Source organism: Glycine soja, chromosome 7, assembly GCF_004193775.1.
Source record: "Glycine soja cultivar W05 chromosome 7, ASM419377v2, whole genome shotgun sequence".
Taxonomy (NCBI): Eukaryota; Viridiplantae; Streptophyta; class Magnoliopsida; order Fabales; family Fabaceae; genus Glycine; species Glycine soja.
Window position 1 is genome coordinate 1,177,186 of NC_041008.1, and position 27,697 is coordinate 1,204,882.

Sequence of the window (27,697 nt, forward strand, 5' to 3'; positions counted from 1 at the left end):
ATAAAAAATTCTCTTGGAATGGATTGCCAACTTTCATGAGAAAAAAAGACAAGGGAAGGGAACATATTTAGTAGTGCCATTGTCATTGCCATTTGATGCTGGGCCATTTCACGCAATTTTTAGATGTTATTCCCACTTGAACGGCACTAATTGAATTCTAGCGGGTACACATTGGAAACTTGAAAGCCTTCACATAATTAGCAGGCAATATCAGTAGGAGCATTGGAGCTTAGTAAATAAAATTAGTGGCAAGCATTGGGTTCAAAGTTTTGGCCTAATTTATTTATGACTAATAATTTTTCTGTTCTTCCACTGTTGATAGCCAAACACATGAAGTACTATCAATGTCAAACACATTTTTCAACCATTACTAGTGATCGAAACTAATCCTAGTCAGCAATGTGAAATACCCCACATGCACATAGATCCCATCATTTTGTTTTGACTTTGAAAGCCACCATGAAGTTTCTATGACCAAGCTTTCCTTTGATGGGTTTACTAACACAAAGTAGTGTTCAAGTTTTCTGTGTATTGGTCTTTTACTGTATTCCAAAAGCAATACAGCAACAAGCACTGTGAAAGTAAAACTGTTGGAACTTGGAACTACAATCCAAAACCAGAAATTGGTATGCAATATTATGTACTTAAAAATGACCAGGCCAAATTCTTTACTAGATGTAAATCATTTGATACAAGAGAAAGGGCATGATTGAAAAAAGAAAAACTCTTTAATTAAAAGAATGTACACAAGCAGAATTGAGAATTGAGAATTTCATCCCTGAATTTGTAAGTTGTAAGCACAAGTGAAAAAACATATTCTAGATATTACTAACATCATTTAGACTCAATTGCCTCTCAAATATTCCTTGTGATTGTCAAAAATTCCATGAGTCTTCTTGAGTCTGGAAGAAATTGGATGATGGCCTTTGCATTCTAACACCACTTATGCTGTTTCTTGCTGCCATCATTTCATTGAGTGAGAGCCTTTTCTTGGGTTCAGGTCTTTGCTTTGGAGCACTATGAGACCTTAGTTTTGCATTGAATGACTGAGTATTGGCCATGTAGTTGGGGAAATTGGAGTAAGGTCTGAAGAAGGTGTCTCCACAAACACTCTTGGCTGGTGTAGCTGGAACATTAGGCCTCACATAGTTTGTGAAACGTGGGGTGCTATGAGCTGTGGAGAATCTACACTCATCAACATTGTAGTACCAATCAAAATCTTGAATGTATCTGCAATCAGGAACTGAGATTCGACCCGGGACTGGACAAGGAAGAGGGGATGAGATTGCATGACAGGACATGTCTTCTCCACACTCAGACATTGTAGAGGTAAAGCGCCTAGACCTTGATCGAGTCTTGTATGTGTCAATTTCAACAATCTTGGGGCTCTCATCAAAACCATTCAAGGATGTTTCATAGGATGTAGGTAGCCTTTTACTGTGGAATTCACTCCTTGTTTCATCAAATCGTTCCTAAAAGTACAAAAATGACACAACACAAGCAATAAGACATTGTTTGTTTGTTGATAGATAGATAAATGATTGAAGTTGGCAATCCTTCAGGACTAGAAAACCAGTTTTTAATTACCACAGATTTTCTTGCAAGAACTTCAGGTAGAAATCTGTTTTCTTTGCTCATCGAGCGACGAGCTCGCTGTGTTCTAACAGCAGTTTGAGCTCTTATTAGAGCTTGCATACTGTGAAGAGTTGCAGCAGCCCTCTTTCTAACCAAATACCCTCTAACAAGAGCTTGTATCTTAACCAATCCTTTCAGTGCTCTAAGAGCCTTCCGTGCCTGAAAGTAAAAAACATAAAAGTTTGAATTGAAAGGGCTAGTATAGTACTTGATAAAATCATGAAATTGACAAAACGTATAAAAAAAATTGTCAAATAATGAAGATGGATTAATTAAAAGGGCATCAAACAGAAAAATAAGGATTTGAATAACAAGACAAGTCAACTCTAACGTGGAGAATAGAAAGTGCAAAGGGTAGTTTGAATGACCCAAACAGAAAGTGAAAGACACTGTTTCATTAAGAATCTAAAATAATTTTTGAGAGGAGACAAAGGAGTAGGAATCAAGCAAAACACTTCACTTAAACCAACCAAATAAATTTGTCCAAGACAGAACCACCACAATCACAAACCAATGCAATTTACCAAACAGCATATTCAAAATCAAAGAAAACAGACATACATACACACATTCATACCCACATAACCAACACCAAAATTTTGATTTGAACCATCACAAAAAGACAAGATACATACCAAGTAGCCTCTAAAAAAAGTTTGGATCTTCACAGCAGCCCACTTCTCCCTGCTTCCACTGAACAATGCCCCTCTCCCCTGGCTTGTGAGCCTCACAACTGCCACAGCCGCCTGCGCAGCGGCCACGGCGGCATCAGCAGCAGCCGCGGTGGCGGCTGCCACCGCAATTGCATGCTTGTTCTGCTCATTCTCTGTCTCAGAAATATAGGATCTGAGCCAGGTGTTATCAGTGGCAGGAACTGAAGGTGGCACATCCTTCCCTGGCTTGGCAAAACTCCACCTTTTCTTCTCCTTCTTGTCAGGAGCCAATGAGCCTGAATTGTCACTATGGTCCTTCTCCTTCTTCATCCCCAACAACCCTTTCAACCACCTGCTAGCTTTCCCCATAATAATAACTTCACGACTTTTGAGTCACGATCTGGAATAATGAGAAACGGTGCCAAAGTTAAGCGAAACTTTGCCTCTTTTGGTTAAAGATAAAGAGGGTTTTGCTGCTTGTAAATGAACAAGTGTAGCAACCAAGTGAAAACAAATGGTTCAATATACAAGGGACAGGTGAAAAACTCAAACTGAAAATGAAAAATTCTTGGTTTAAAAAATTGGAGGGACAAAGAAACAAGTGGAGTTTAGTGCAAACAAAAGAGGGTGTAGTGTAAAGTGTAAAGAATCTAGCAGAAGAGAAGGGATGAGAGCAGGATGGATGAAAAGATTAATAAAACGGGGTAAAATGAAATTTCATCAGACAAACAAACTTTGAAAATTATAGTGAAAAAGAGGGAGGAGAGCAAAAAAATGGATAAAGCTGGAACTTTTTTTGAAAATAAACCCTCTGACAGGACCTCGTGAAGAAGTGCATTAGAGGACAAAAAGCGGTCACAGAAAGTTAGCAGAGGCTCAAAGGAAAAAAGAAAATAACATTAAAATAGTAAGCATAACGCTTCAAAATCTCACCCCCTTGAGTAAAGAGACAAGAATTACAGACAAAGCACAAAGGTGAAATCCTATGAAAAAAGTGACAATAATAATCATAGGGAAAAGCCCCCCCAACACCCAAAACAAAACAAACAGCTTCTTATCTGATCTTGAATTCAAAAAAGAGAAAGAGCGCCGAATTCCCTTCCCACCCCACTCACTCACTCCAATAACACTACCAAAGTACCAACAATAACCAATTCCTCTCTCTCTCTCTCTCACTTTGAAAGCATTATATGTTAGTATTATGCTACAAAAATGCAATATTTATTACTTTGTTGTTGTTTTCTCTCTCTCTCTCTCTCTCTAACTTTCTGGAGCAACGTGTAGTACATATGAAAGATACCCACTGACAACAATCCCGTGAGCTTGGTTCAAACCGGGCATTGAGTAAAAGGGTACTTCAAAGGCTCTCCCTTTCTTTCTCTATTATGTTGCTTTATTTGAAAGAAAAACTGGACTGTGAGTTAAGTTCTGCAACCGAATAACACCACTTTAATGGCTAAAATGAAAACTTGGTAGCATTGATAGTACACTCTGGTGTGTACCATTCATTAAAGGTTATACCAACTAAAAGGGCTGCTTTATAATACTAATACCACTATACTATCCATCTTTTTTGTCCCGATAAAATAATAATACTACCCCAAATTTGGGTCTGAGATATTGCAAAAGATTTTTCAGTTTCCGTTTCCTCATAGCTCAACAACAGTGATTCTAGAAAACACTTTCTCCCTCGCCATCATCATTCCACTGCTTACCCTTCTCTGCCACACGTTTCTCTTTCTCTTCTCCAAAAAAAAATAAGTGTCTTTCCAATCCACAAAAAACCAAATCAATGCTGCTGTTATGTTTACTCCTTCAACTTCCTCTCTCTTCGGGCTACACCATAACAAAACAACACTATCTTGATCTGATTTGGATAACTAATAATTACCGGGGTGGGTTATAAGATTCAAATTTTGAATTTAAATAGTTTTTAATTAGTCCAATCTTTTAATCAGTGGTATATCTTGGGGAGTTTTAACTTATTTTGGGCTGGTTTATTAGGGAATACTAAATACTAGCAATAACCAGGTCAAGGAAAATCCTATATTTTGGACACGTACTGACTCTTTAATTAAGGACAGATTTAAATAGGAAAATTTTGTTGTCTGATTATAATAATTACACTAGAAACAAGTTTTTTTAGCTGCGGGGATATATCCTGTTTATTGATGTATCATTTTGGGTTTAATATAATTTACATTTTAAAAAAAAAAAAACCAGGAAGAAATAAAAAACAAAACAAAACTCTAGTGTAAGGACCCATTAAGTGGGTTTTATGATTATATTATAATGTGACAGAATACTCTGTGATAAGAAACATTTTCTCCGAAGATTTTGGCAGACAGTCGGAATCCTAATAAATTGAATTCAATGTGCCCTTCTGTGATTATAAGGATGGAAGAGGAAGTTGAAATGGGTCTAATTATGAAAGGATACTCGTTGCCACAAATTTCTTTATTTGCATCCCATCATAATTGTATTTTGTATGACAAAATTAAAATGTAAGGATTTTTTTTTAAAATAATGATGTTTTAATCATATTCGAGTCAGATCATCGACTATAAAACTTTTCTTCCAACTATCTAATGTAATAACATATCCACTTCTACTTGAGATCTCTATTGAACTAAAAATACTAAAAACCCGGGAATTTCCTTAACTGTGTTGTGTTTGGTTGAGTTTCTTGAATGTGTGTTAGACTCCATTTTTATGTCAAAATCTTTAAAAATAAAAATAGTAAAAGCAACATTTAATTGCTTCAAGTGGTCGTGGATCCAAAATTTTCAATCTGGAAATACAATTTTGAGGCCAGAATCACGTAAATGACGTGAAAGCTATCCCTATTTTCTAGTAGCTTTACATTTGACGTGAAAAATCACATGTGATGCGTTATCGAACACGCAATAAATTAAACATGCACTCAGTTTGTTCTTCAGTCGGAGGAAAACTTTTAATATGCTAACGCTAAGTTTCAATTTACGGCTTCAACTTCAACCTTCCAAATCATCATAAACTATGGTTGCTTGTAAGATTTTCCACATAATAAATCATAACTAACTAAACATGCGCAACATTATAATATTACATAACCTTTTTGTTATGGTGCTATTTTTTGTCATTCATTTAAATATATGATATCATATAGTCCATATATATTGATGATGCAAAATTTTGTGCAACATTGAAATAGCCAAAGCTGAATTCTAATCAACAACCAAACACCCAGCTGGTTCTATTTGAGTAACAGATTGTTGGAATTTTTGGGTATAAACTATAATCCGACCCCTTTTGACTTAGTGACGTAAATATATAAATATATATTAAAAGATACGAAAATGAAAAGAGTTTCAAGTATAGTTTGAGTGTATCTATGTACTGTACTGTACTGTACTGTATATAGTGTGAACAGTACAAAATGGTCCCGAATCATTGCAATGAGCATTCCAGTCTGTTTATTTTGTACGCGTTACTGGGATTCAGTGAAAGGGAGGGACCAAGAGACTAACCAGAGTTGAGTTGAGTAGGTACAATAATATTGGACCACCATTCCTTTATAGTATTTGCCTTAGGTATATAAACAAATTCCTTATGACAAAGCAAGTTTCTTCTTTGACTCTGCTCTTTTAGTTATGGGCTAGCTAGAAATTAGGTTCGTTCATCTCAACTTGGAGCCCAAAAACACCTTTCTACAGCCCAATTTGTTTCACAGTGCACACTTACATTGAAGTCATTCTAATCTATATATGTACTTTAATTATATCGACAGAAATTGTGAACAAGACTTTCGGGGGGGCATGTGAATTTTATTTATGTTTTGTATTAAAAAAAAAGTTATAGCTAATGATAAAGATAAATTGGAACAAACAAATGTCCTGAAAATACAACAACTATAACAAATTAAATAGTGGCTCATTACTTCTCATCTATCCGAAAATAAAAAGTGATGAACTAATTGTTATATTATTGCGAAGTCATTTATGAAAGATGGGCACCACAGGGAACAAAAGGACTGCATTGCGGCAATGGTTTAGGGAGGACAGAACTCGTCCAGCTATATGGGGTATCATTGACGAAATTTAATTAGTTTGATGCAACGACGACAATGATAGAATGCGAATGGAGTAGCCTTTTTAGTATGGGGTCAAATTAGGGTGGCTACTTATTTCATCTACATACATATTAGCCAAAGTCCAAAGATAACAGGTCACTCCACATAATGCATGTGTGTTTTTTTTTCGATGGAAATAATGCATGTGTGATAAAAATCGTATTAGAATTAGGGTCGAGTATGGTAGTCATTTCGCTTTAAATTTTGAAATAATTGTTTTTGTTCTTGGTAAGATTTGGTCATTCTAAATTATTTTCTTTATTTTTTTTTGAGAGAATTTTATTTAATTTTTATAGCTCCAAAATTTGAATTAATTGTTTTTAATCTATAGAATTCATTTTAGGAGAAACTATTAATGTTCTTTTTTATTGCTCGACAAAATTTAGACATGTAGAATGATCACATGATCTTTTGCTAGGCATAAATAATTAACCGGTGTCATGTAATAATAAGGACCAAAAAGTATTGAATTCAAATTTTAATGGGATGAAAATTAAAAAAGCCTTTTTGTAAGTGTACAAAATTTAGAACCAAAACATATTTAACCATGATTTCATCAATGCAAACAAAGTTGGGTATTTACATGTTTCATCCTCTTGTGAGACATAGGATTGTGAACAATATAATGTAGATGGTAGACAGATTGTCATGGTATGGAGGTTGATCCAAGATAAAGTGTAAATATGCCAAGAGGAATCAAAGCTCTTGAACTAACCTAGTATATGAGGTTATTCAACGCATAATATAGTTATTATATTATGAATAACCTACCAAGCTGATAAAAAAAAATGAATAGCCTACCAAAAATATTGTTTGCGTGTATGCAACAAGATAATATATTCTTTAAGCATAAGCAACGCTTGAATAACCTACCAAAAATATTTTTTAAAAACAAACAAAATTATTTATATGTGTACCATTTTATTAATATATTATAATATGAAGATATAGAAGCCATATATTACTATGTATTTTAAAATTTTCTTTTCAATTAAATAAGCAAAAGAAATTTAACCATTATCTTTCTTCCTTTTTTCATCTCCATCCAAAAAACAATATAAAATAAATACCTTATTTGTCTTCTATTGATTTCTTATTTTTACTTTTTTTTTTCCTCTTACTTCTGCTTTACATTCAAATAAAGTATTAACAAGTAATGTCAATTTGATGAGATACCTATTGGTTTTGTCTCGTTGCAGAAAAAACAAAAAACAAAAAACAAAAAGCTTGATTGAAGTGTAGCTAAAGTTGTTTTTACGTGACAATGTTCTTGAAGCCAACCTCTTGACTCTTGTGTTGGTGTGTTTATGGCTGGGCTTATCTCTGAACTTGATTCCAGCCCATGTATTTAGCGTGGGTCTAGTCTTGTCTTTTAACAAAAGAAACAAACGTATTAGAATTTGAACATACTGGGTCAAAATGACACTGAGCTAGTAAAGATCAATACTTCTTTATGTGTGTATGTGACTGTGTTACTTTTGTTAATAATAACATAATAATAGACTTCATTATGAATATTTTTTTCTATGATAAAATATACAAAATACGTGCATTTAAAACTTTAATTTTAGAAAATGTAATTCAATTAATAAAGGATTATTTATTTTACAGATATTTATTCTATTTAATATCAGTGATATGACAATCTCTACAACAATTTCTGTGAAGACAGTGGAGAAGTAAACATCTGCTCCTCTAATCTTATATCAAGTGGCGGTGCAATTGTTGTGTTAATATGGAAGCATAATACTGGAAAGCAGCCAGCTAAGAACCAGTATTTAAAAGAAAGTACTTTGTTTAAAAACATGGCAATTTATTATGTGTTGATTTTGATATGGCATGGAGGTTGGGTTTGGGTCTCGTGATATTGGTGATGTGGATAGTGGGTACATCAAAGCTCTACTATCTTTTTGTACTACTTGTATCTGTTTTGAGTTACTCATAATAAAAAGTTGAAGTACAATTAATTTTAATTTAGAGGATAACTTAATTTATTTATTTCTTTTAATAAATATTTATGAAAAAGTTTTCAAACAAGACTTTTTCTAAGAGTATCTCAAACAGGACTTTAAAATCATGTCAAATAATTTGAATGTGATTTTAAATATAAGGTAAGTCTAAACACAAAATATATAATGTGACTTTACTCGTTGCCAATTCCCAACATTTGAAGAAGAAAAGTGGAGAGTTCCTATTCCATTTGCCACATATCTTTCTAAAACCCTATTTCTATCCTTAGATATTATTGGGGCTACCACAGAAAATTATGATACGAACAGAAAGAACGGCCCATCTCCTCCTTGCCACGTCTTATACTTCTCAAATGGTTTGCACACGACACGATCACACGTTCTCTCTCTCAACACTTGCCATGGGTTGAGGTGCTCTATAGTTGTTTCAGAAAAATGAGTCTAATAATTTGTGTGTAAAAAAAATCATGTTCATAACTAAAAAAATAATGCTTATTATATATAGTAATCTGTAATCGAATTATTATTATTATTATTTATTTTTAAGAAGCAACCGTGCTTTGTTTTCGAGCCAGCGCGGACCAAGACTGCAATTAGAGGGGGGCCAACCATAGAATACTAAATGTCAATTATGAAAAGTTGAACATAACTTTCTTTCTGTGGTTTGATGTCTTTCAACCTTTATCTTTGGTCAATGTGAGTTTCCAAATTTTGGAAATTATAACAATTTTATGTTATTCTACAGACACTTTGAAAAACAAGAATTCCTTTTATTAAAAAAAATAAAGTTTACCGATTTGAGTTTAACAAAATTTTTTAAAAAATGATTACATGATAACTCGAATTATTAAAATATATTCAGATAAGATTTCTATAAAAAAAGAAGATAAAATTGCTATTGATTTTATAATTTAAAAAGACAGGAAATCAAAATTGATTATATAATAACTAAATTCTGATCAAATAAAATATTTAAATAAAATTTCTTAAAAAAATATAAGATTGTTATTGATTTTATTGTTTAGAAAGAAAAAAAAGTCTAAAGATAAAAAGATTATATAATAACTAAAATTAATAAAATATAATCTTCAAATAAGATTTCTTTTTAAAAAGATAAAATTATTATTAATTTTATAATTAAAAAAGTCAGGACATTAAAATTGATTATATAGGTATAACAACTAAAATTTGATAAAATATAATATTTAAACAAGATTTTCTAAAAAGAAAGTCAAGTGATAAAACAAATAATAATCTATCTTGTATAGGAAAAAACATTATTAATAAGGATCATTACATAAATGGCTTAACTATCAGAGTACGGAATATATTCCGATTTCACTTTGCCTAGTTTGAAACAAATTATCTCAGATTGCTGCTCCACTTAAAGTGTAATTCTATACTAATTATTATATAAACAATACATAACAATATATTTAATTTAAACTTTGTAAACAAATCAGGGAGCCAAGGCTCCCCTTCCTTCAACGTTGGTCCCTCGTTTTAAGATAGATTTTGAGAAGATTTCTGATTTTGTCAAGTATAACTTCTTGTATTATATGATAGATATTGAGATTTGATGAAAATATACAAGTTGGAATAAAACTTGCATTGAAACAACTACAAATTTAGTGTTGGTTAATGAGAGCTAGCCCAACATATGAGTTTGGGATGGAGCATTACCTAATGCAAGGTGATTTACTTGCGTCTTTCTTTTTACTTATGGTAGTTGAATGACTTAATGGTCTTATGAGGGTGGCAAAGACAACAAATTTGTTCAAAGGAAGGAAAGTAGGAAATATATATAGTGGAAGAAAATTGGTATTCTTTAATTTGCTGATGATACTCTTTTTATTGGGAACCTTTTGTTTAGGATATGATAATCTTGAAAAGTATGTTGAGATGTTCTGAGTTCATTTCAGGACTAAAGGTTAATTTTCATAAAAGTAACCTTGCATGCAAAACTATGACTTATAGATGATAATATTTTTCAGTTTGTCTCGTTCATGAATTATTTTGTTATGTTCATTTCTTTTGTCTACCTTAGAGTTCCGGTGGATGCAATTCCAAGGAAGGAATCCACATGGGATAAGTTGGTAGAGAAAATAATAGGAAAATTTTTCAAGATGAGACAAAAGGATTTTGAAAAGGTGTATGAAAGACTACTGAATTGGGACTTGTTGAGATTATCTCTAGCTCAGTTTTAATTTCCATTTGATATTATTAATCTCATCATGAAGTGCACCACTTTTAATTCTTTGTCTTTAAAAGTGGAATAATGAGATTTGTAAAAATCTCTCTCCTAAAAGGAGTCTCTATTAAGGGAATCCTATGTCTCCATATCTTTTCATGCTTAATTAGTATAGAGAAGACGTGAATGACAACCAATTAAAGTATCCAAAACTGGCCTAACCTTTTCCCATTTATTTTTTTGCTGATGACTACCTTCTTTTCACCAAAATGTGTCCAAGTCTGCAGGCTCATATTGTCAAACAAACGTTAGATATCTTTTGTAAAGCTTATAGGTTCAAAGTAAACGTTCAAAAGTCTGTATTTGTGACATCAAAGAATGTGGGAAAAAGGATTATATCCCAATTTTCGAACATCAATGGATTCACTCATACCATGAAAATTGGTAAGTAACTCAGACTCTGATTAATGATAGGACATGTAAAAAATTCAGATTTTGCCTTCATTATGGACTGTATCAACTCGCGTTGAGTTGGTTGGAAACCAATTTTAGCAGCCACCGACGTAAAAAAAATTCTTAGCGGGGGTTAGAAATAGTTTGAGGTTAACTATATTTTTGCTCCAATTTTTTTTTTTAAATTTCACGTTTAACTAGTCCCTAAACATTTTTTTAGTATTTTTGGTTGTTCTATTTTTCTCTAATGATTTTAGTTCTTGTTATCAAATAACATCATTAATTAATTGTTAATCTAATATTCATGTTTGCAACCTAATGACTTGTTACAATATAAAGGAGTTTGATGAGATAATAATATGTAATCTTTTAGTAAATTATATTTTTAATTTCTCATAAACTTATTAAAAAAATTACAAGTGATTGCCCCATGTTAATCAATGTTTTATTCGAGAATAGGAACTAAAACTATAAAAAAATTATAGAAATCAAATACATTCAAAAATTATTTAGGGATTATAACTGAACTTTACAAACAATTTAAGTACAAAAACATAATTAACCAAATTAATAATATTTTTTGTAAAAAGAATATCACAAATTTTTATAAAATACATAATATCATAATAAAATAAATCCAGAATATTTAATTTAAGCTTATATTAATTATAATTATCCTCAACTCAATTTCATAATTTGAAGATATTCTGTGTTTTTTTCTTATATTTTTACATCCATTTAAAAGAAATTATCTTATGGAAACAATAATTAATTTTTTATGGGGCAAAAGTTTTTTTTTATACATATATAAATAAATAATCATTGTGGGGGCAATTGACCGCACAATGATGTATGTGCATCCGCGAATGATTGTTAGGTTTGTTCCAAATACTATACATATATATGCCATGCATAATCCATGGTTACATGAAAGTGTTTGCGATCCATACTTATAGAGAAGCTCTTAGGGTGAGGTTGGAGAGAGAGAAATAGAAGAAGAAAGAAAGACAAATGGTTCTATCTTGTTACTTTTTCACTTAAGTCCCACTTAAATAAAATAGAATACATAATAGGTGTTAATCATAAAAAAATTGTACTTATTTTTTTAAATGAATATATTTTTATGATAAATTGAGTAATTTTTATTAAATAATCATATCAATACATAAATATTTATAATAGATTTTATAATATTAAAAAATTAATTTTGATAATTATTATATTTTGATAATAATTTTAATAGTAGTTAGAAATAAAGATTGAAAAAGTAAAAGGTAAAAAAAAACAAATGAAAAAAAGTAAAGAATTTTAAAAAATATAATAAATAATAATCGAAACGTGTGTAACAATATTATTATTGCTTCAACTAATAGTTTCAAATTCAAAATAACCTAACCTTGTGTTGAGTAACATTAAGTCCTATGCATGTTTTGATAAAATTGTCAATTTTTTATTTTTTTTTTTGAAATAAATTACTTTGATGATATATTTAACTTGTTGAATCTTGTTTTATATATTAATTACTTTTAAATGCATTTTTTATTTTGAAACATCAAAATCATATATGATTATAATATGATAATAATATTATGTAAATATTTAAAAAATTAAATTTATAATGATTTGAAATTATAACTGATAACGTCAAAATATTTATTATGGATGGAGGGAATCGAAAACAATATTGAACACGTGAATTTAAAATCTCTTTGAAGCACTAATAATTATAAAATTAATAAAATCCTTAATTGTGTGATGCTATAAATATCTGAGAAAAATCAAGAAAGGGCTAACCCCACCATTCCCTTCACCGCGCTTTCTCTTTCTCTCTTTTTTCTGTTCTACAATCTCTTCCCTTCATCCTCCTCTTTCAGATCTCCCTTTATTTTTCTCCCTTTTCGTTTTTCTTCGATTTTGAGATCTAGGGCTTTTTAATTTCCGCAATTACTCGCACCGCTTATCTTTTCTTCGTTCTAGGGTTCCGATTTGCCATTCAATTCGGTTTTCCATTGTGGGTTGTGTCCGGATTCTCGATCGGTTCCCTTTTCTTCTTCTTTTTTTTTTTTTTTACTCTTAAAAGTTTTCTGGGTGTCGTTTTGTTTGAGGTTGTTTTTCTGAGAAAAAAAGTTAAAAAAAATCCTTTTTTTCCGGATATTTGTGCGTTGAGATCATGGGGGGCTCTGAAGGGGTGGGAGCATCGTCGAAGCAATTCGGTGTCACAAAGCCCATATCAATGGCTGGCCCATCGGCTACTGATTTGCAAAGGACTCGTGAGTTAGAGAAGGTTAGTTTCATTGTTTTTTGTATATAATATGACACGCTTTTTGTTTATTAAGGGTTTGTTTATTTATTTGTCTGAAAAATTCTGTTTTGTTTGCAAGTTTCTCGCTGTTTCGGGGCTTTACGAGAGCAAGGATGAAGCTGCCAAGAGGGAAGAGGTTCTTCACCGGCTTGGAGAGGTAAAGGGAGAGATAGAGAGAATTTTGTTTTGATGATTCTTCGTTGTAATGATTGTTGCGATGCCGAGTTGATGTAATTAATTGTTTGATGACGACAACTCACGTTGAGAAACTTATATGTATGATGATGTCAAACTAGGAGTTGTAGGGGTAAATATGCAACTTTGTTTGAATTGATAAGGGTGTTTATTTCTCTTACGAGGAGCTTAGTCTAATTGAGTGGTTAATACATGCTTCTTATTATTTATCATTTGGTAAAGTTCTTTTTCTGTTACTTTGTCTTGCTGGCAATAATAATCATTATAGTTTGAATTGTGGTTGTGACGATGGGGTCTTGTCTCCAATCGCTTTATGAGTATACGGTCATTTACCATCTATTGAGAAGCTATTTAGTTACTTATTATGAGGGTAATCATTTTGCTTTTAATTTGTTTTCTTTATTTCAGATAGTTAAAAGTTGGGTGAAGCAACTGACCCGCCTTAGGGGATACACTGGTCAAATGGTGGAGGATGCAAATGCTATCATTTTGACTTTTGGTTCTTATCGGCTTGGTGTGAGTATCTTACCTCCTTGCTTTGCATTCGCACATTCACATCTTGGTTTATTGCTGTTGAATCAAACAACTCAATAATGATCTTTATACCCTGTTTGGGAATAAGATAATCTTACCAGTTTGCAAGGGATTGTATTGTTTTTTAGCTATTAAACATGGTTTTTACTCTTTGTTAAGTTCTGTATGTAATTTTCTTCACCTATTTTTTTATTAATTGATTAATTAAGCCTATATTCATTGGTTTTTTTATGATGCAGGTTCATGGTCCTGGGGCTGACTTGGACACTTTATGCATTGGGCCGTCCTATGTAACCCGAGAGGTAGATTGGGAGTGCAAATATTTTTTTTTTATTGTGTGCTTTATAAACATCATTCTTAATTTTTATATCTGGTTTTTCATATTTTCATCACCAGGAGGATTTTTTCTACACATTGCATGATATCTTAGCTAACGTGGAGGAAGTCACAGAATTGCAACCAATTCCGGATGCTCATGTCCCAGTTATGAAATTCAAGTTTGATGGAATATCAATTGACCTCCTCTATGCCAGTATTTCTAGATTGGTTTTACCTGAAGTAAGAAATCATTTTCTTTTTCTACTTATTCCTGAATAAAAGAAATCTTCTAAATGAAAGGGGCAAGCTTCCTTTTATATAATCAGTGTTTTTGTTTATCTTTGTCAATGAAAATTTTAAAATGGGCTTTTAATCGTTCACTTTGTTTTTTGATGAATCCTTATTGCCTAAATGTCTTAGTAGGTTTTCTATATTCAGATTGAGTGTGCTTGATGTTATTATGAGGTCAAAGTGACCTCATATGCCTGACTCAGCGACCTGCATCATGCAAGTTTTTGTGTCATATTTTGGAACTTTGTTTCTTTTTGAATTTATGAACAGGACTTGGATATATCTGATGTCTCTGTTCTACACAATGTTGATGAGCCTACCGTGCGAAGTTTGAATGGCTGTAGGGTTGCAGATCAAATTCTAAAGCTTGTTCCTAATATTGAGGTATTTTTTCTTATTGCATTAACCCTTCCATTTCATATTATTTACTGTGCCCCTAATACTTCTACACTTTCTTTTGTATGGCTTATAGCACTTTCGTACAACACTTCGCTGCTTGAAATTTTGGGCCAAAAGGCGAGGCATTTATTCTAATGTTAGTGATATTTTAAATTTTTTTCCATCTTCCTTACTAATCATTCAATTGCTTGCTTCCTGTATCCACTAATATGGTTATTGGCTAGTTTATAAATATTTCGGTTACGATTTTTTTGATGTTTATTTTCAGGTGACTGGTTTTCTAGGTGGTGTTAACTTGGCACTTCTTGTAGCCCGAGTGTGCCAGTTTTATCCGAATGCAGTTCCAAGTATGCTTGTTTCCAGATTCTTCAGGGTATATACACAGTGGCGGTGGCCAACTCCTGTCATGTTATGTCCAATAGAGGAGAATGAGCTTGGGTTTCCTGTTTGGCATCCTGGTAAAAATCCCCGTGACAGATCCCATCATATGCCAATCATTACTCCTGCCTATCCGTGTATGAATTCTAGTTATAATGTTTCTACGAGCACCCTTCGTGTAATGATGGACCAGTTCCAATATGGCAACAAGATCTGTGGGGTAATCATTACTCTTGTTTAGTTCTTTAGAAATATTTTGAATATTAATACTTATTTATCTTAAATAATTGGTAATTATTCCTTTGTCTAAAAAAATCCAGGAAATAGAATTGAGTAGAGCTTGTTGGAAGGCTCTGTTTGAACAGTACAGTTTCTTTGAAAGCTATAAAAACTACTTGCAAGTTGACGTAGTTGCTGCTGATGCCGATGACTTGCGCAGTTGGAAAGGTTGGGTGGAATCACGGCTTCGCCAGCTGACTTTGATGGTATGTTCATTTATTTATCTTGGTGAAATCAGGACAATTTTTAAGTTGTTACATGAGAATTTATAGAATTTACAATGAATTTGTATCCTGTTTGCAGATTGAACGTGACACTTTTGGGAAGTTGCAATGTCATCCCTATCATCATGAGTTTGTGGATACTTCAAGGCAGTGTGCACATTGTGCTTTCTTTATGGGTTTGCAGAGGAAACAGGGAGAGGTTGTTCAAGAAGGTCAGCAATTTGATATACGAGGGACAGTTGAAGAATTTCGGCATTCTGTTAATATGTACATGTTCTGGAAACCGGGGATGGAGATTTATGTATCTCATGTTCGTAGAAGGCAAATTCCATTCTATGTTGTTCCTGATGGTTATAAACGATCTCGGCTATCAAGGCCAACATCACAAGTTGAGAATTGTAAATCATTTCATAATGAGGTTTCGGGGACTGAACATGTTGAGAGAATCCGTAAGAGGAAGAACAATGACGGTGTGGATGTGAGGGGGGATGCTATAGTTAAAAGGCAATCTGCTAGTCCTTCTGAAGATAGATTGGCAAGACACAGCAGCCTTGGTACTGGTGGTTTGTCTGTTGAAGCTGTATCTGATAGACAAGAGTTGAGAAATGTTGAGTGCAATCATTTGTCAAACAGTGGGCAAGATGAGTTGGATAGAACAGAGTCTCCAGAAGCTGCTTCAAATTCTAGTGTGATTACATCTGTTGGTTCTTCTGAAGATACTGGATCTGTAACAGTGGCAGGATGTGTTGAGGAAAGCACCGGGGGTGTTGAAATGATGAACAATGGCTGGTTTGAGGATAGCACTTATGGGAATGATTCTGTCACACTGGTGAAAAATATAGTGGCAAGTGGAAATGAAGTGTTTCAACATGAGCTACAGGAGCAGTTTCAGGTTTTGGTTTTCAATTTCTTCCTGATTTTTTGCTTTCTCTGTTACATATTTTACTGACATGATATATTTTTCACCTATTGTTTCATTAGTATAGTGTTTTTAGCTATTTGATATTTTTTTAATTTCCTCTTTTTACCGTAACTGTATAGATTGGACAGCCAAGTGCACTGATGTGCAAGGTCTTCCCTGGAGTACTGTAAAGCCAAAATGCAATGATTGTATGGCTTTCGGTGATGCATGATATCTTCACTAAATCTGAGTGATGTATTAGAGATAGCCTTCTAAAGGCTGCTCGTGCACATTTGAAGAATTTTGCACATCTACTGTTATATTATTTCAATTGTTATAACCTTTTTGTTAGCTTATCTTACAATGTTGTGTACTGACCAATTTACCTTTTTTTTCCTGGGGCTTTATTCTGAAGCCGAATGCAACGCTAGGGATGGTTCTTGATTCTGCAGAAAAGGTTATTTCAGAAGTTGTGCAAGAGCCGGTGATAAGGCATGTTCTTGTTTAATAATTATTGTTTTTAGAGCTGGTCTATCTGGATTTTGTCTTTATGCTGTCTCTTGTGCTTTTTGATGTATCAGGAGATTGAGACTATCATCGACAGTGTGAGATATCAGTAGCAATATCTGGAAGTGGCAATCTTTCAGTGGAGAAAGAAGAGAGCCAGCAATTTGGGTAAGTACTAATTTAAATGGCTGGCCTTCATTTCTCTATTTTTTTCAGGCTTGCTTGATCATTCAAGCTTGCAAATTGGGACTGATCCGAATCAAGCTGAAGAGCTGGAGCTGAGATTTGTCAGCCCTTTGTACAGTTTTGCATTTTTTGTGCATTTGACTCGATTAACTTTACTAGAAGCTCTGTTTAGGATTCTTACTAAACTTAGGGGCATATTTTAAAGGCTCTTGCTGTACTTTGCTGTTGTTTTTGCTTTTTTTTTAGGGCTAGGGAGATCCGGGGAGGGTGGGGGTTGGGTAGTGTTTTCTACTTTTCTAGCAGAGGGAGTTTATTTAGCAGCAAGGCTTATATACTGATATTGTTGTACTGCCTGAGAGGTTAGCATATAAACATGACAGTGATATGGCAACTGCTGTCTCAACCTTCTGCTGTACATTTCTTGGTTTCTCGCCTCTGCTCAACATCCAACAATTAGTACTATTATCGTGTAAATTCCATTTCACTAATTAACAAGAAACGAATATACACCAATAAATTATGATTCCATATTATAGAAACATACTAACCCAGTAATAACTACTTCCACTTAAATCCAATTGTTGTGGACAAGGTTGATTCTTATTCTCATGTTGGAAACTAACAAATTTGTTTCTCTTCTAACTTGTACTCAGTTTACAAAATTAAGAAATTATGTGTGGGTAAGTTTTGACTTTTTTTTTTTAGTAACTCGAGAAGCGAGAGAAAAGTAAGATGAGTGATATGATGATGAGAAAAAAAAATAATTATTACATATTCAATATCAATAGCATAATTTTTTTGGTTTTACCATAAAGAGTAACAAAATGCTATTACTAATTTACTCTTATCTTGAGTTGAAATTATCATGTTCGAGGTAAAATTGAGTGGTTTGTCAAACTGAACATAAACAAGTGAACAACCCACCAGAAAAATTTTGTACTACTATTTTGCATGTGAAGGAAGAAAGCCAGTAATTCTCCTATATTTTTTGGTATATACCAACTTGGTGCAGCGATATAATAAAGTGATCATATTTTATAGTAGTTCATGTGTAAGAGATTAAGAAATTGATTAACCGGATAAAAAGAACTCTTAAAACAAAATTACATCAAATCCACTCGTGTTTATTTCCCGGTAAACTCGTGTACAGAAATGGACAGGTACAAGTACAATTTTATTTGTTTATTTAAACCAGTCTTAGCCACAACGTGCGATGAAATAATTCTAACATAGGATACGATGAGGATATAGTTTGCAGACAAGTTGCTTTGTTTTTGTCACGTTGCTGTTCCAAATTTTGTTCGCTTCCTACACACGTCACCATCAAGCAAAATTATTTCAATTACCGAAAATATAAATTCTGAGTTAAGCATTACATTACACACAACAATTTGTCATTCATTTTAGTACAATCACTTTAATTAAATTCGTTATTCGCTTTCCTAATTAGTCGCAGTGGTCAATAATACTTTATTTTTTATTTACTTGCGCTTTCTGTTTAAACATACACATGACGCGAGCATGATAAACAGAAACCGTTGGTTGTGCGTTAAGTCCGAGAAAGCAAAACTGAGGAAGGTGGTGGTGTGTGCTACGGTGATTGGAGCGTGCACGGAGGCCGCGGCGGCGGCGGTGCATAGGAACGTGAGGAAATGTCAACGGTGGGGAAGGGCAGTAGAAATATTGAAGGAGTTGGAGGAGAAGATTGCGAAGCCAACGTGGAAGCTGAAGCTGAAGCTGGTTGTGGATGCCATGAACGTTGAGATGCACGCTGGTCTTGCTTCCGAAGGTGGTAGCAAGCTCAAGATGCTCATCACTTACGTTGCTAAGCTCCCAACAGGGTATTATTGCATTGCATTTTTTTCTTGATCCAATCAACCTTTAATATAAGATCTTATTCAATGTCATTCTCCTTAATAGATCAACATAATTATATAAATCCATTTCCATAAAACATTCCTTCAGTGAGTTTGAAGGACTTTAAAATTCTGAGAAATTTTAAATTTTAAGAATTTCAAATACTCAATTAAAAATTTTTTATTTTTAAAATTTTGTGTTTGGATAAAAAAAGTTAAAATTATGAGGGTGAAAAAAAAAGATATGATTGGTGTGTTAGTTATACGTGTTCTTCTACGCTCAGACCCGATCGATATTCCATAATCTCATACGGTGTTTCTCGAATAAGACTGTAAGAAGAGAATTTCAATTTCTCACCTTTTAGAAGAAAATTGAAATTCCACATTTTAAAATTCTGTTTTAAAATTCTAAAATTTTAAATTGTTCAAAAAAAACATCCAAACAATGAATTCTAGATTACAGAAATTCAAATTCTCTGATAAATCTTTCTTCAGTTAAAATTCTCTATCCAAACATACTCTCATGAAATTTTGAATGTTGTGGAGATGCTAGATTTGTTACTATGTGGATGAATGGTGATTATAAATTATTACAGCTTTTTGATTATTGAAATGCAATGTCTATAAAAGGAAGTTGTGACTTGCATTAGTCAGTGGCCACTCGTTAATGGTATGCCTTTGTGTTACTAGAATAGGTGGCTAGAAAGCTAAGAACATGCCATCATGTGTGACATGAATGACAAATAAGTAGATAACTTTGTTCCTAAACACACTGATTAAAAGTTCGATTCCATGCTGGTATATGGATTATGGAAAAACATCTGACGGAAGAAGTTAGTTCCTTGAATGGATGTCGGTGTTCAAGAGCAAGAGATTAGTCTTTGCCTCTTGCAGACAAAAAAAGACAACGTCTTTATCTCTTTGTTGGAGGATACCCTGGATTTAACCAAAAAGAAGAAAGCTGAGAGCATGCTGAATCCAACCTTTGTATTTGTGAAATTTGCTGTTTCACTTTTTTGCTGTAACACTATTGGAAAGTGATGTGGAATTGCAAAGTAACAATGAAGATGGTGATTAAGGAGTAATTGGTTTTTCATTGTCATATTTCAGATGCAGTAATATCTCACGAATTAATATTCATGTGGTACTTGTGAAAGAGAATTAAGTTAGTGACATTTCATACTTCAACTATTAAACTTTTCGGTGGTGAATGTGCTTTTTTTTTTTTACTCGTTCTGGAAAAAATTGAAATTTTAGGGGCTGTGAACAAATATTATACTGTTTAGTGGTTCTTATGCATCCCTTCCCTTTTCAGGAATGAGGAAGGACTATATTATGCATTGGATCTTGGAGGGACTAATGTTCGCATGTTACGTGTGCAATTGGGAGACAAGGATGTTGGTATTATTAGTCAAGAAATCACCGAGGTGTCAATTCCTCCTAATTTGATGGTTGGGACATCAGATGCAAGCTTTTTTTTCCTTACCAGTTTGAAATTCCTTCTGCCTACCAGCGGTTCTGTTTACTCTTTTTCCTAACACTTGTTGATCTTTGTGTAAATCATATGAGAAACAAAACCAATCTAAAAAAGTTGTGATTCAGGAACTCTTTGACTATATTGCAGCAGAACTAGGAAAATTTGCTGCCCAAAGATTTTCAAGTGTCTCCTGGTAGGCAGAGAGAGCTAGGTTTTACCTTTTCCTTTCCTGTCATGCAAACGTCTCTTGCTTCTGGGAACCTTATCAAGTGGACAAAAGGCTTCAACATAGATGGCACAGTTAGTCCCATTTCCTGATTTCTTTGATGCCTTTTACATCTTTTTCAGATTGAATATCTCCTTTTCTGTGGAGTATAATTTATTGATGATTAATTCTTATGTCTCCATTTACAAAACCCTAAATTTGAATTTGCATCACAAATCAATATTATAATACTAAGTATTATCTAATCTTAATGGATTACACACCATAATGAGGATATGTTCAAGAGATTCTAATATTTAATCTCTCATGTTATTGATTTTAAACGCCATCTATCGAAATTTGTTAGTAAGATATATTCCATATCTCTTTTCATTTTTGCAGACAGTGTTGATGAAGTGAACTCCCCTAAACTCATTAATGCGGAAGTTCTTATTTATCTACTACTTGTTAATAGTGTTGAGACTAATGATTTTGGAGAATGGAGGGTTTAGATTCTAGAAACTACTATTCTTTCACCTTTGCATTTAAATTTAAACTTAGTGTTGTTGTTTAAATAGGTTTGGTCAATATGTTGTGGCAGAATTAACAAAAGTAATTCAGAGACAAGGCCTTGACATGTGTGTAACTGCTCTGGTAATTGAAAGTTTTGCACTTTTGCATAAATTAAAAAGATCACTAAGACTTTCGAATCTTAGTTTTTATTTTTTATGTTTTATAGATCTTAAGGCAAATGCCTTTTCAGGGTATTATCTTTTACTTCTTTCCCTGTCTACTGATATTCAGTATCTATACTAGGTCAATGACACAGTTGGGACACTAGCAGGAGGTCGATACACAAACAGAGCAATGCTATTATTTTAGGTACTGGTACAAATGCAGCCTATGTGGAACGTGTTCCAGCAATACAAAAATGGCACGGTCCTTTGCCAGATTCTGGAGATATGGTGAGCAATTCTTGTCTTATTTTCCTTTGATTGAGTCCTTAGTCTTAACAAAGGTTACATATTATTTGATATGAATGATAGATTAAATATTGAAGCTTCTTTGATATATGATATGACTCTAGGCTATCAACATGGAGTGGGGAAACTTCCGGTCATCACACCTTCCATTGACTGAGTATGATTGTGCATTAGATGCCGAGAGTTTAAATCCTAGTGATCAGGTGAGTTTGTGTTGCTTATTAGCTCCATCTTGTCTGCCTTAGTAAATGAGGTTATATAATCATTTTTCAACCATAATTCAGATTTTTGAGAAGATGACGTCTGGCTTGTACTTAGGAGAAATTGTTCGTATAGTGTTTCAGTACAAGTGTGAGGTGAAATCTCACATATTGTAAGAATAAGAAGGTTGAACACTATATTAGTGAAGACAAGACCCTTAAATCTAAGGCTTTGGATTAAAGTGTAGTGTAGAAGTATCCTTTTGGCTATTGTCCATTGTCAAAGGAAACAAAGTGGTTAGAGAAGAGAAAAACAAAGAATCTTACAGCTGATAAGGTTGTGATGTGGATGCATTCTGGGGAAACAATATCATCAGAGGAGAACAACATAATTTTTGACTGACTAAGATTATTTTATCTCTCTTAAATTTTAAGTTTTGTTTATTGTTTTTGTCTTGATAAGATTCTGTGTAACAGAATTTTATTAGTTCTACTTTTAACTTTTAATAAGGATAATTGTTAGTAATTGTTAGTTATGATCCTATCAATTAGTTCCCCTTAGGAAGAAACTATTTCAGAAAAATCTGTGTTACTCTAGGTGGGGCTCTTGTTAAGGATGAGTCTGCTTCTTGCTTTCACTATAGGTAACAAAAAGTATTTGTGTCTAGGCCTGAAACTTGGTGCTACACGAATGTTCATAACAGGTTGTCATAGCCATCATAGTGGAAAATTAAGGGGGAGTTTTGTTCATTGCTCCTCAGCCACTCGCATGTGGAGTAGGATTCTTAGTTGTTGATGAATCTTCAGTATGCCCTTAGACACTGAAGCAGTTTATGTTAATCTACTTCAGAGATTTTGGCAGGGGAAAGGAAGGAGAATTTTTCTATATGAAAAAATGCTTCTAGAACATCATTATCTTCCTTTTCCTATGTAATCTTTTGGTCTTTATAGAAGCATTTTTTTCTGATAGTAAAATTCTTATGGTTACAAGGACACATATCATTTTGGTAATCACTCTTAGCATAACAGACCAAATTAGTTAACCATAAGGAATTTATCAAATTTTTGGGGAAAAATATTTCTGAATTACTTATAAACTTAATCGATTTTTTTTTGTGTGTGTGTTCCCCCTGATATTCTAATTTGAGAGTTTTAATTAATAGACTCTGTAACATAGTTTCATGAGTCTAGTGTATCATGACTTCTGCTACCATTGCTATAGTTCACTCTGTTTGATTTATGAATATGGATATTTTATCCTTTAAACAGTGATAAATTAAATGAAGTTAAAGGTGTAATATATTTGACACAAAATTTGTTCAAAATCATGTTATACTAAAGATGGCTTGGATTTAGAATTTTATAATCCTTTAAATTCTTTCTGCCAAAATTTGGTTTTATCATCAATGTTTCATTCCAACTTCAATTTTGTCCCTAAACTTCTATTTCTATATTATCCTTTATTTAGTGTTGGTGTTGTTTCACTCTGACAAACATTAATATCCTCTACTGGACCTACACATCCTACATGGCTAGTTTCTACAGCAAATGCAATGGGTTATGTAGTGCTTTATCCCTTTCTGACCGAAACATCATCCACTCACAAAGCATTACCCTGCTAGATTTCAATTTTAATTTCCTTAATCTTGATTAATATATTGCTAATCAGAGATATAGAATCTGGGGCAAACTCCACCTGCAATAGCAGAGACACAAATCTGAGGCTCTGCATTTTTTACCTGATAGTGTCAGAGGATGCATAAAAGGTCATCATCCGGTAGTATCAGAGGATGCATAAAGGGCCATCCCTATTAAATTATGATCTTATCACATTTTCCTCATGTTATTTTAATAAATTTTACCTTCAGAACATCAGATTTGGGAAAAGAATTTTTATGTTTCTGGCCTTGTAAACTAAAATATTATTACAAGATGCATATGCTTGAACATATCTCTCTTTTCCTTTTATTGGTTCAATCTCTATGAGGTACTCAATGTTGGAGTACAAGTGTGAGGTAAAAGTGAAGTTTCATATCGAGTAGAAATGAGAAGTTTGAACACCATATAAATGAGACGAAAACCCATAAATCCCGGTGTAATGTTTATTTCCCTCGGTTTTTTAACAATTGATATTAGAGCCGATGATTCGACTTGATGACTGTTCAAACGAGTAAATGGCGGTGGTGAATCCATGGATATAGGCAGCGAGTCTTGCACGTGTTACAACGGTGAAAGGTACTAGAACATGGTTGCTTATGTTTCATTGCTGTAAATCTCCTTCATGTTAACCTCCTTTAGATTTCTGCCATGAGACAATATAGAATATGCTGAAAACTTGGAGCTTTCACTGATTGGTCCATCAGTGATACTTAGGAGTTGTTTGATTTGACAAAATTTACTGTTATTGGATGTGCAGAACACCTGACATGTCTGCAATGCTGATCTCAATGTGGTTGGAAGCAAACTGAAGAACATTTTGTTGGTATATAGAACTCTCTATTCTGTTTGGATTAAGATTTTCCAACAAGTCTTTTACAGCATGTGTACATTGACCTTTAGAAAGTTATTTCAATTGATGGCGATGTTAAGGTTCTCTATGAACTTATAATTAGTTATCAATTATGATGCACAAATATGATACATGTATGCTATATGAATTCAATATGACAATACATTATTAAAAATATATAAAAAATACGATACATGTAAAATACATACACATATATATATATATATATATATATATATATATAAAATCAGAAAACATAATAAATGCATAATATAATTGCATTTCTGTAAATCTAAGTTAATAACATTCTTCTTACTTGTTAGACACTGGTAAAAATAAAATAAAAATTATAAACCATTGTCCTCATAACTCACTTCCTATTGTCTACAAACAAAAATAGTATCAATTTCATTCCTTTTTTGAGATCAGCAATAAAGATGACAATTTCTATTTTTTGTTCATAAAGGACAATGCCTCTATGTTTCTATATTGCACATGTTTCTGTCTCATATGTAGTTATTTTAGATTTTCATTATATTAAAGGTCTAAATACTTGACAAATACGAATTGAAGTATCTAAGGCCAAGAGTATCAATATGATACGTGAAGGAAATTGAAGTATTGGTGCTTGATAGATAATTAGAGTCTAAATTTTTAATATTTTAGTTCTAGTGTGATTTAAGTTGAGATTTCAAACAAAATTAACACATTAACATTTTTCGATAAAAAAAAAAAAGTTGAGACTTCCAACTTATATAATTCACAATGTGATTGGAAACTTTGGTCAACTTTGTTCCCTCTTTTTCAATATTAGATATCTGATACCTCCCTGGAAGTGAGGAAGGTGGTTGTTGAGATCTGCAATATTATTGCCACACGTGGTGCTCGTCTTTCTGCTGCTGGAATCTTAGGTATCCTGAAGAAGTTGGGAAAAGACACCATCAGTGAAGTTGTGGGTCACAAGAATGTGATAGCCATGGATGGTGGATTGTTTGAGCATTACACTGAGTACACCGAGTGCTTAGAGAATACCCTTAAAGAGTTGGTTGGTGAAGATATCTCCGAAAGTATTATCATTGAGCATTCCAATGACGGTTCAGGAATTGGTGCTGCCCTTCTGATAACTGCTAAATAACACTAAATTAATAGTGGAAAATCGGTCTGAAATTAACTTAGAATTAATTATTTAGCAGTTATTTTTGCTTTAATTTGAAAAGAATTAATTAATTTCGAATTTTGATTGCAGATGTGAAAAAGGGAGGTACAACAAGCAAAAAGGAACAGAAATAAAGAAAAAAAGAAGAAAATCAGAAGAAGCCCAAGTCCAGCAAGGCGCTAAGCGCAGGACGCGCCCAACGTGCAAGAAGGCGAGGCGCTAAGCGCACGACACGCGCTGAGCGCGAGGTGGCGCTCAGCGCAAGGCTTCGCGCTCAGTGAGACTACGATGACCCAAAACCCAATTTTGCACCTATAAATAAGAGGGTCAGCCTTGGAAAACGAACACACTTCCTCATAGTTCAGTTTTCAGACTTCTGGCACTCAGTTCTCTCCTTTTCCTTCCCTTTTCTTATATTCTTATTACCTTTCTTTCATCCCTTCTCATTGTAAAGCCCTCATGACTATGAGTGGCTAAACCCCTAGCTAGGGCCTGACATGCCTAAAAAGCCAATGATGTATGGAGCATTTCAAGAGTTATCAATGAAAAAAGGATTTCCTTTCAGGTTCTTTTATTTACCGTTCTTTCTTATTTATCCTGTATCTCGGACCTTATTTTCTGTTAGGGTTTAGTCCATTCGGGAGAGGGTAAAACCTAATTAGGGGTAAGGAATGAATACTTGAATCTGTTTTAAGGGTTAGGCCACTCGGGAGAGGGTAACGCTTAATAGAACAATAAAAGGAAGAAATTATCGGGTTATCATTAGAGGGTTTTCCTTCCAAGATCTTTTATCTGTTTTTCTTTCTTATTTATTCTGCATCTCAGTCTTTATTTTCTGTTAGTCTTTAGTCCACTCGGGAGAGGGTAGAGCTTAATTAGGGGTAAGGAATGAATGCGTGAATCGATTTTAAGGGTTAGTCCACTCGGGAGAGGGTAACGCTTAATAGAACAATAAAAGAAAGAAATCATAGGGTTAGCATTGACCTGATGCTCATGCTTTAACAAACATCTAGAATTTAATCTTAATGCACCGTCTTAGTTATTGAGTCTTCGCAAAGGGCATTTGGAAGATAGGTAATTAAGGTAGGCTTGTCATCATGGGACATCAGGGGCAAGTAGATGGATAGATGTGGGACAGAATCAGTTCACTAGTATTGATAACAGACAAATCCTGAATCCATATATCTAGGTTGATTAGACTTGTTAGGTTTTAGCAATTTTATTATATAAATTTTATTTCTTATTTTATTGTTTCGTATTTTATTATTGGGTTTTCTTAGAATTAGTTATTCCTTATTTTACTGTTTGGTCTTATTAGAAGTAGTTATCCCCTGTTTGGTCATAGAGGTTATTAGCAAGATTAAGTTTCTTATGTATAGACAAGCGCACCTGTTGCATTTGTTTTAGCATCTTGATATATGTCTTCTTGTATTATGGAGACTTTTGATTTTTTTAACTACGGGGTATGCCCCGTTTATTATTGTATCATTTTGGGTTTAATATAATTTACATTTTTTCCCAAAAAAAAGAGTTAGTAATATTTTATAGACTTTATTCTTTATTTATTGCTTTAGTTTTCTTTAATTTAGAAGTAGTTGCTTATATTTAAATTACCTTTAATTCTTTTATCTTTTTCCTTATCCTTTAATTTTATCTTTAAATCTTTATCTTATCTATCATTCTTTATCTGTTATTTTAAATTTATTATCCCTTGCTTGAAAAATTGCCTTTAATTTTATACACTAAATTTACAACTTGCAAACTGATAAATACTTCACATAAGT

General features: G+C 33.2%; 2 protein-coding genes and 1 pseudogene across 3 annotated transcripts; 2 read left to right on the top strand and 1 right to left on the bottom strand.

Moving 5' to 3' along the window:
• Positions 1 to 643: 643 nt before the first annotated feature.
• On the bottom strand, positions 644 to 3,670 carry LOC114417978 (protein IQ-DOMAIN 14-like). Its single transcript, XM_028383084.1, has 3 exons — positions 2,271 to 3,670; positions 1,588 to 1,794; positions 644 to 1,472 (listed from the first exon to the last, which is right to left on the bottom strand). The coding sequence occupies exons 1-3, from the start codon at positions 2,655 to 2,657 to the stop codon at positions 876 to 878; spliced, it is 1,191 nt and encodes a 396-aa protein (XP_028238885.1). The 5' UTR covers positions 2,658 to 3,670; the 3' UTR covers positions 644 to 875.
• Positions 3,671 to 12,805: 9,135 nt separating this feature from the next.
• On the top strand, positions 12,806 to 17,989 carry LOC114417979 (nuclear poly(A) polymerase 4-like). Of its 2 annotated transcripts, XM_028383085.1 has the most exons (12): positions 12,806 to 13,297; positions 13,395 to 13,472; positions 13,919 to 14,026; positions 14,284 to 14,346; positions 14,441 to 14,602; positions 14,924 to 15,037; positions 15,126 to 15,188; positions 15,321 to 15,650; positions 15,751 to 15,915; positions 16,013 to 16,825; positions 17,250 to 17,326; positions 17,416 to 17,989. In XM_028383085.1, exons 1-12 carry the CDS (start codon positions 13,184 to 13,186, stop codon positions 17,441 to 17,443), a joined length of 2,115 nt encoding a protein of 704 aa, XP_028238886.1. In that variant the 5' UTR covers positions 12,806 to 13,183; the 3' UTR covers positions 17,444 to 17,989. The 2 variants fall into 2 exon arrangements, with proteins under 2 accessions (XP_028238886.1, XP_028238887.1); XM_028383086.1 differs by having other exon boundaries at positions 16,975 to 17,989.
• A 996-nt stretch (positions 17,990 to 18,985) lies between these two features.
• LOC114419216 lies at positions 18,986 to 27,079 on the top strand (annotated as a pseudogene).
• Positions 27,080 to 27,697: the final 618 nt, after the last annotated feature.

Coding starts and splice junctions, on each gene's coding strand:
- LOC114417979 (XM_028383085.1), top strand. CDS start 13,184: ATGGGGGGCTCTGAAGGGGTGGGAGCATCGTCGAAGCAATTCGGTGTC. Junction 13,473..13,918: donor TTCTTCACCGGCTTGGAGAG/GTAAAGGGAGAG, acceptor TCTTTATTTCAG/ATAGTTAAAAGTTGGGTGAA. Junction 14,027..14,283: donor TTGGTTCTTATCGGCTTGGT/GTGAGTATCTTA, acceptor TTTATGATGCAG/GTTCATGGTCCTGGGGCTGA.
- LOC114417978 (XM_028383084.1), bottom strand. CDS start 2,657: ATGGGGAAAGCTAGCAGGTGGTTGAAAGGGTTGTTGGGGATGAAGAAG. Junction 1,795..2,270: donor CTTTTTTTAGAGGCTACTTG/GTATGTATCTTG, acceptor TTTTACTTTCAG/GCACGGAAGGCTCTTAGAGC. Junction 1,473..1,587: donor TTCTTGCAAGAAAATCTGTG/GTAATTAAAAAC, acceptor TTGTACTTTTAG/GAACGATTTGATGAAACAAG.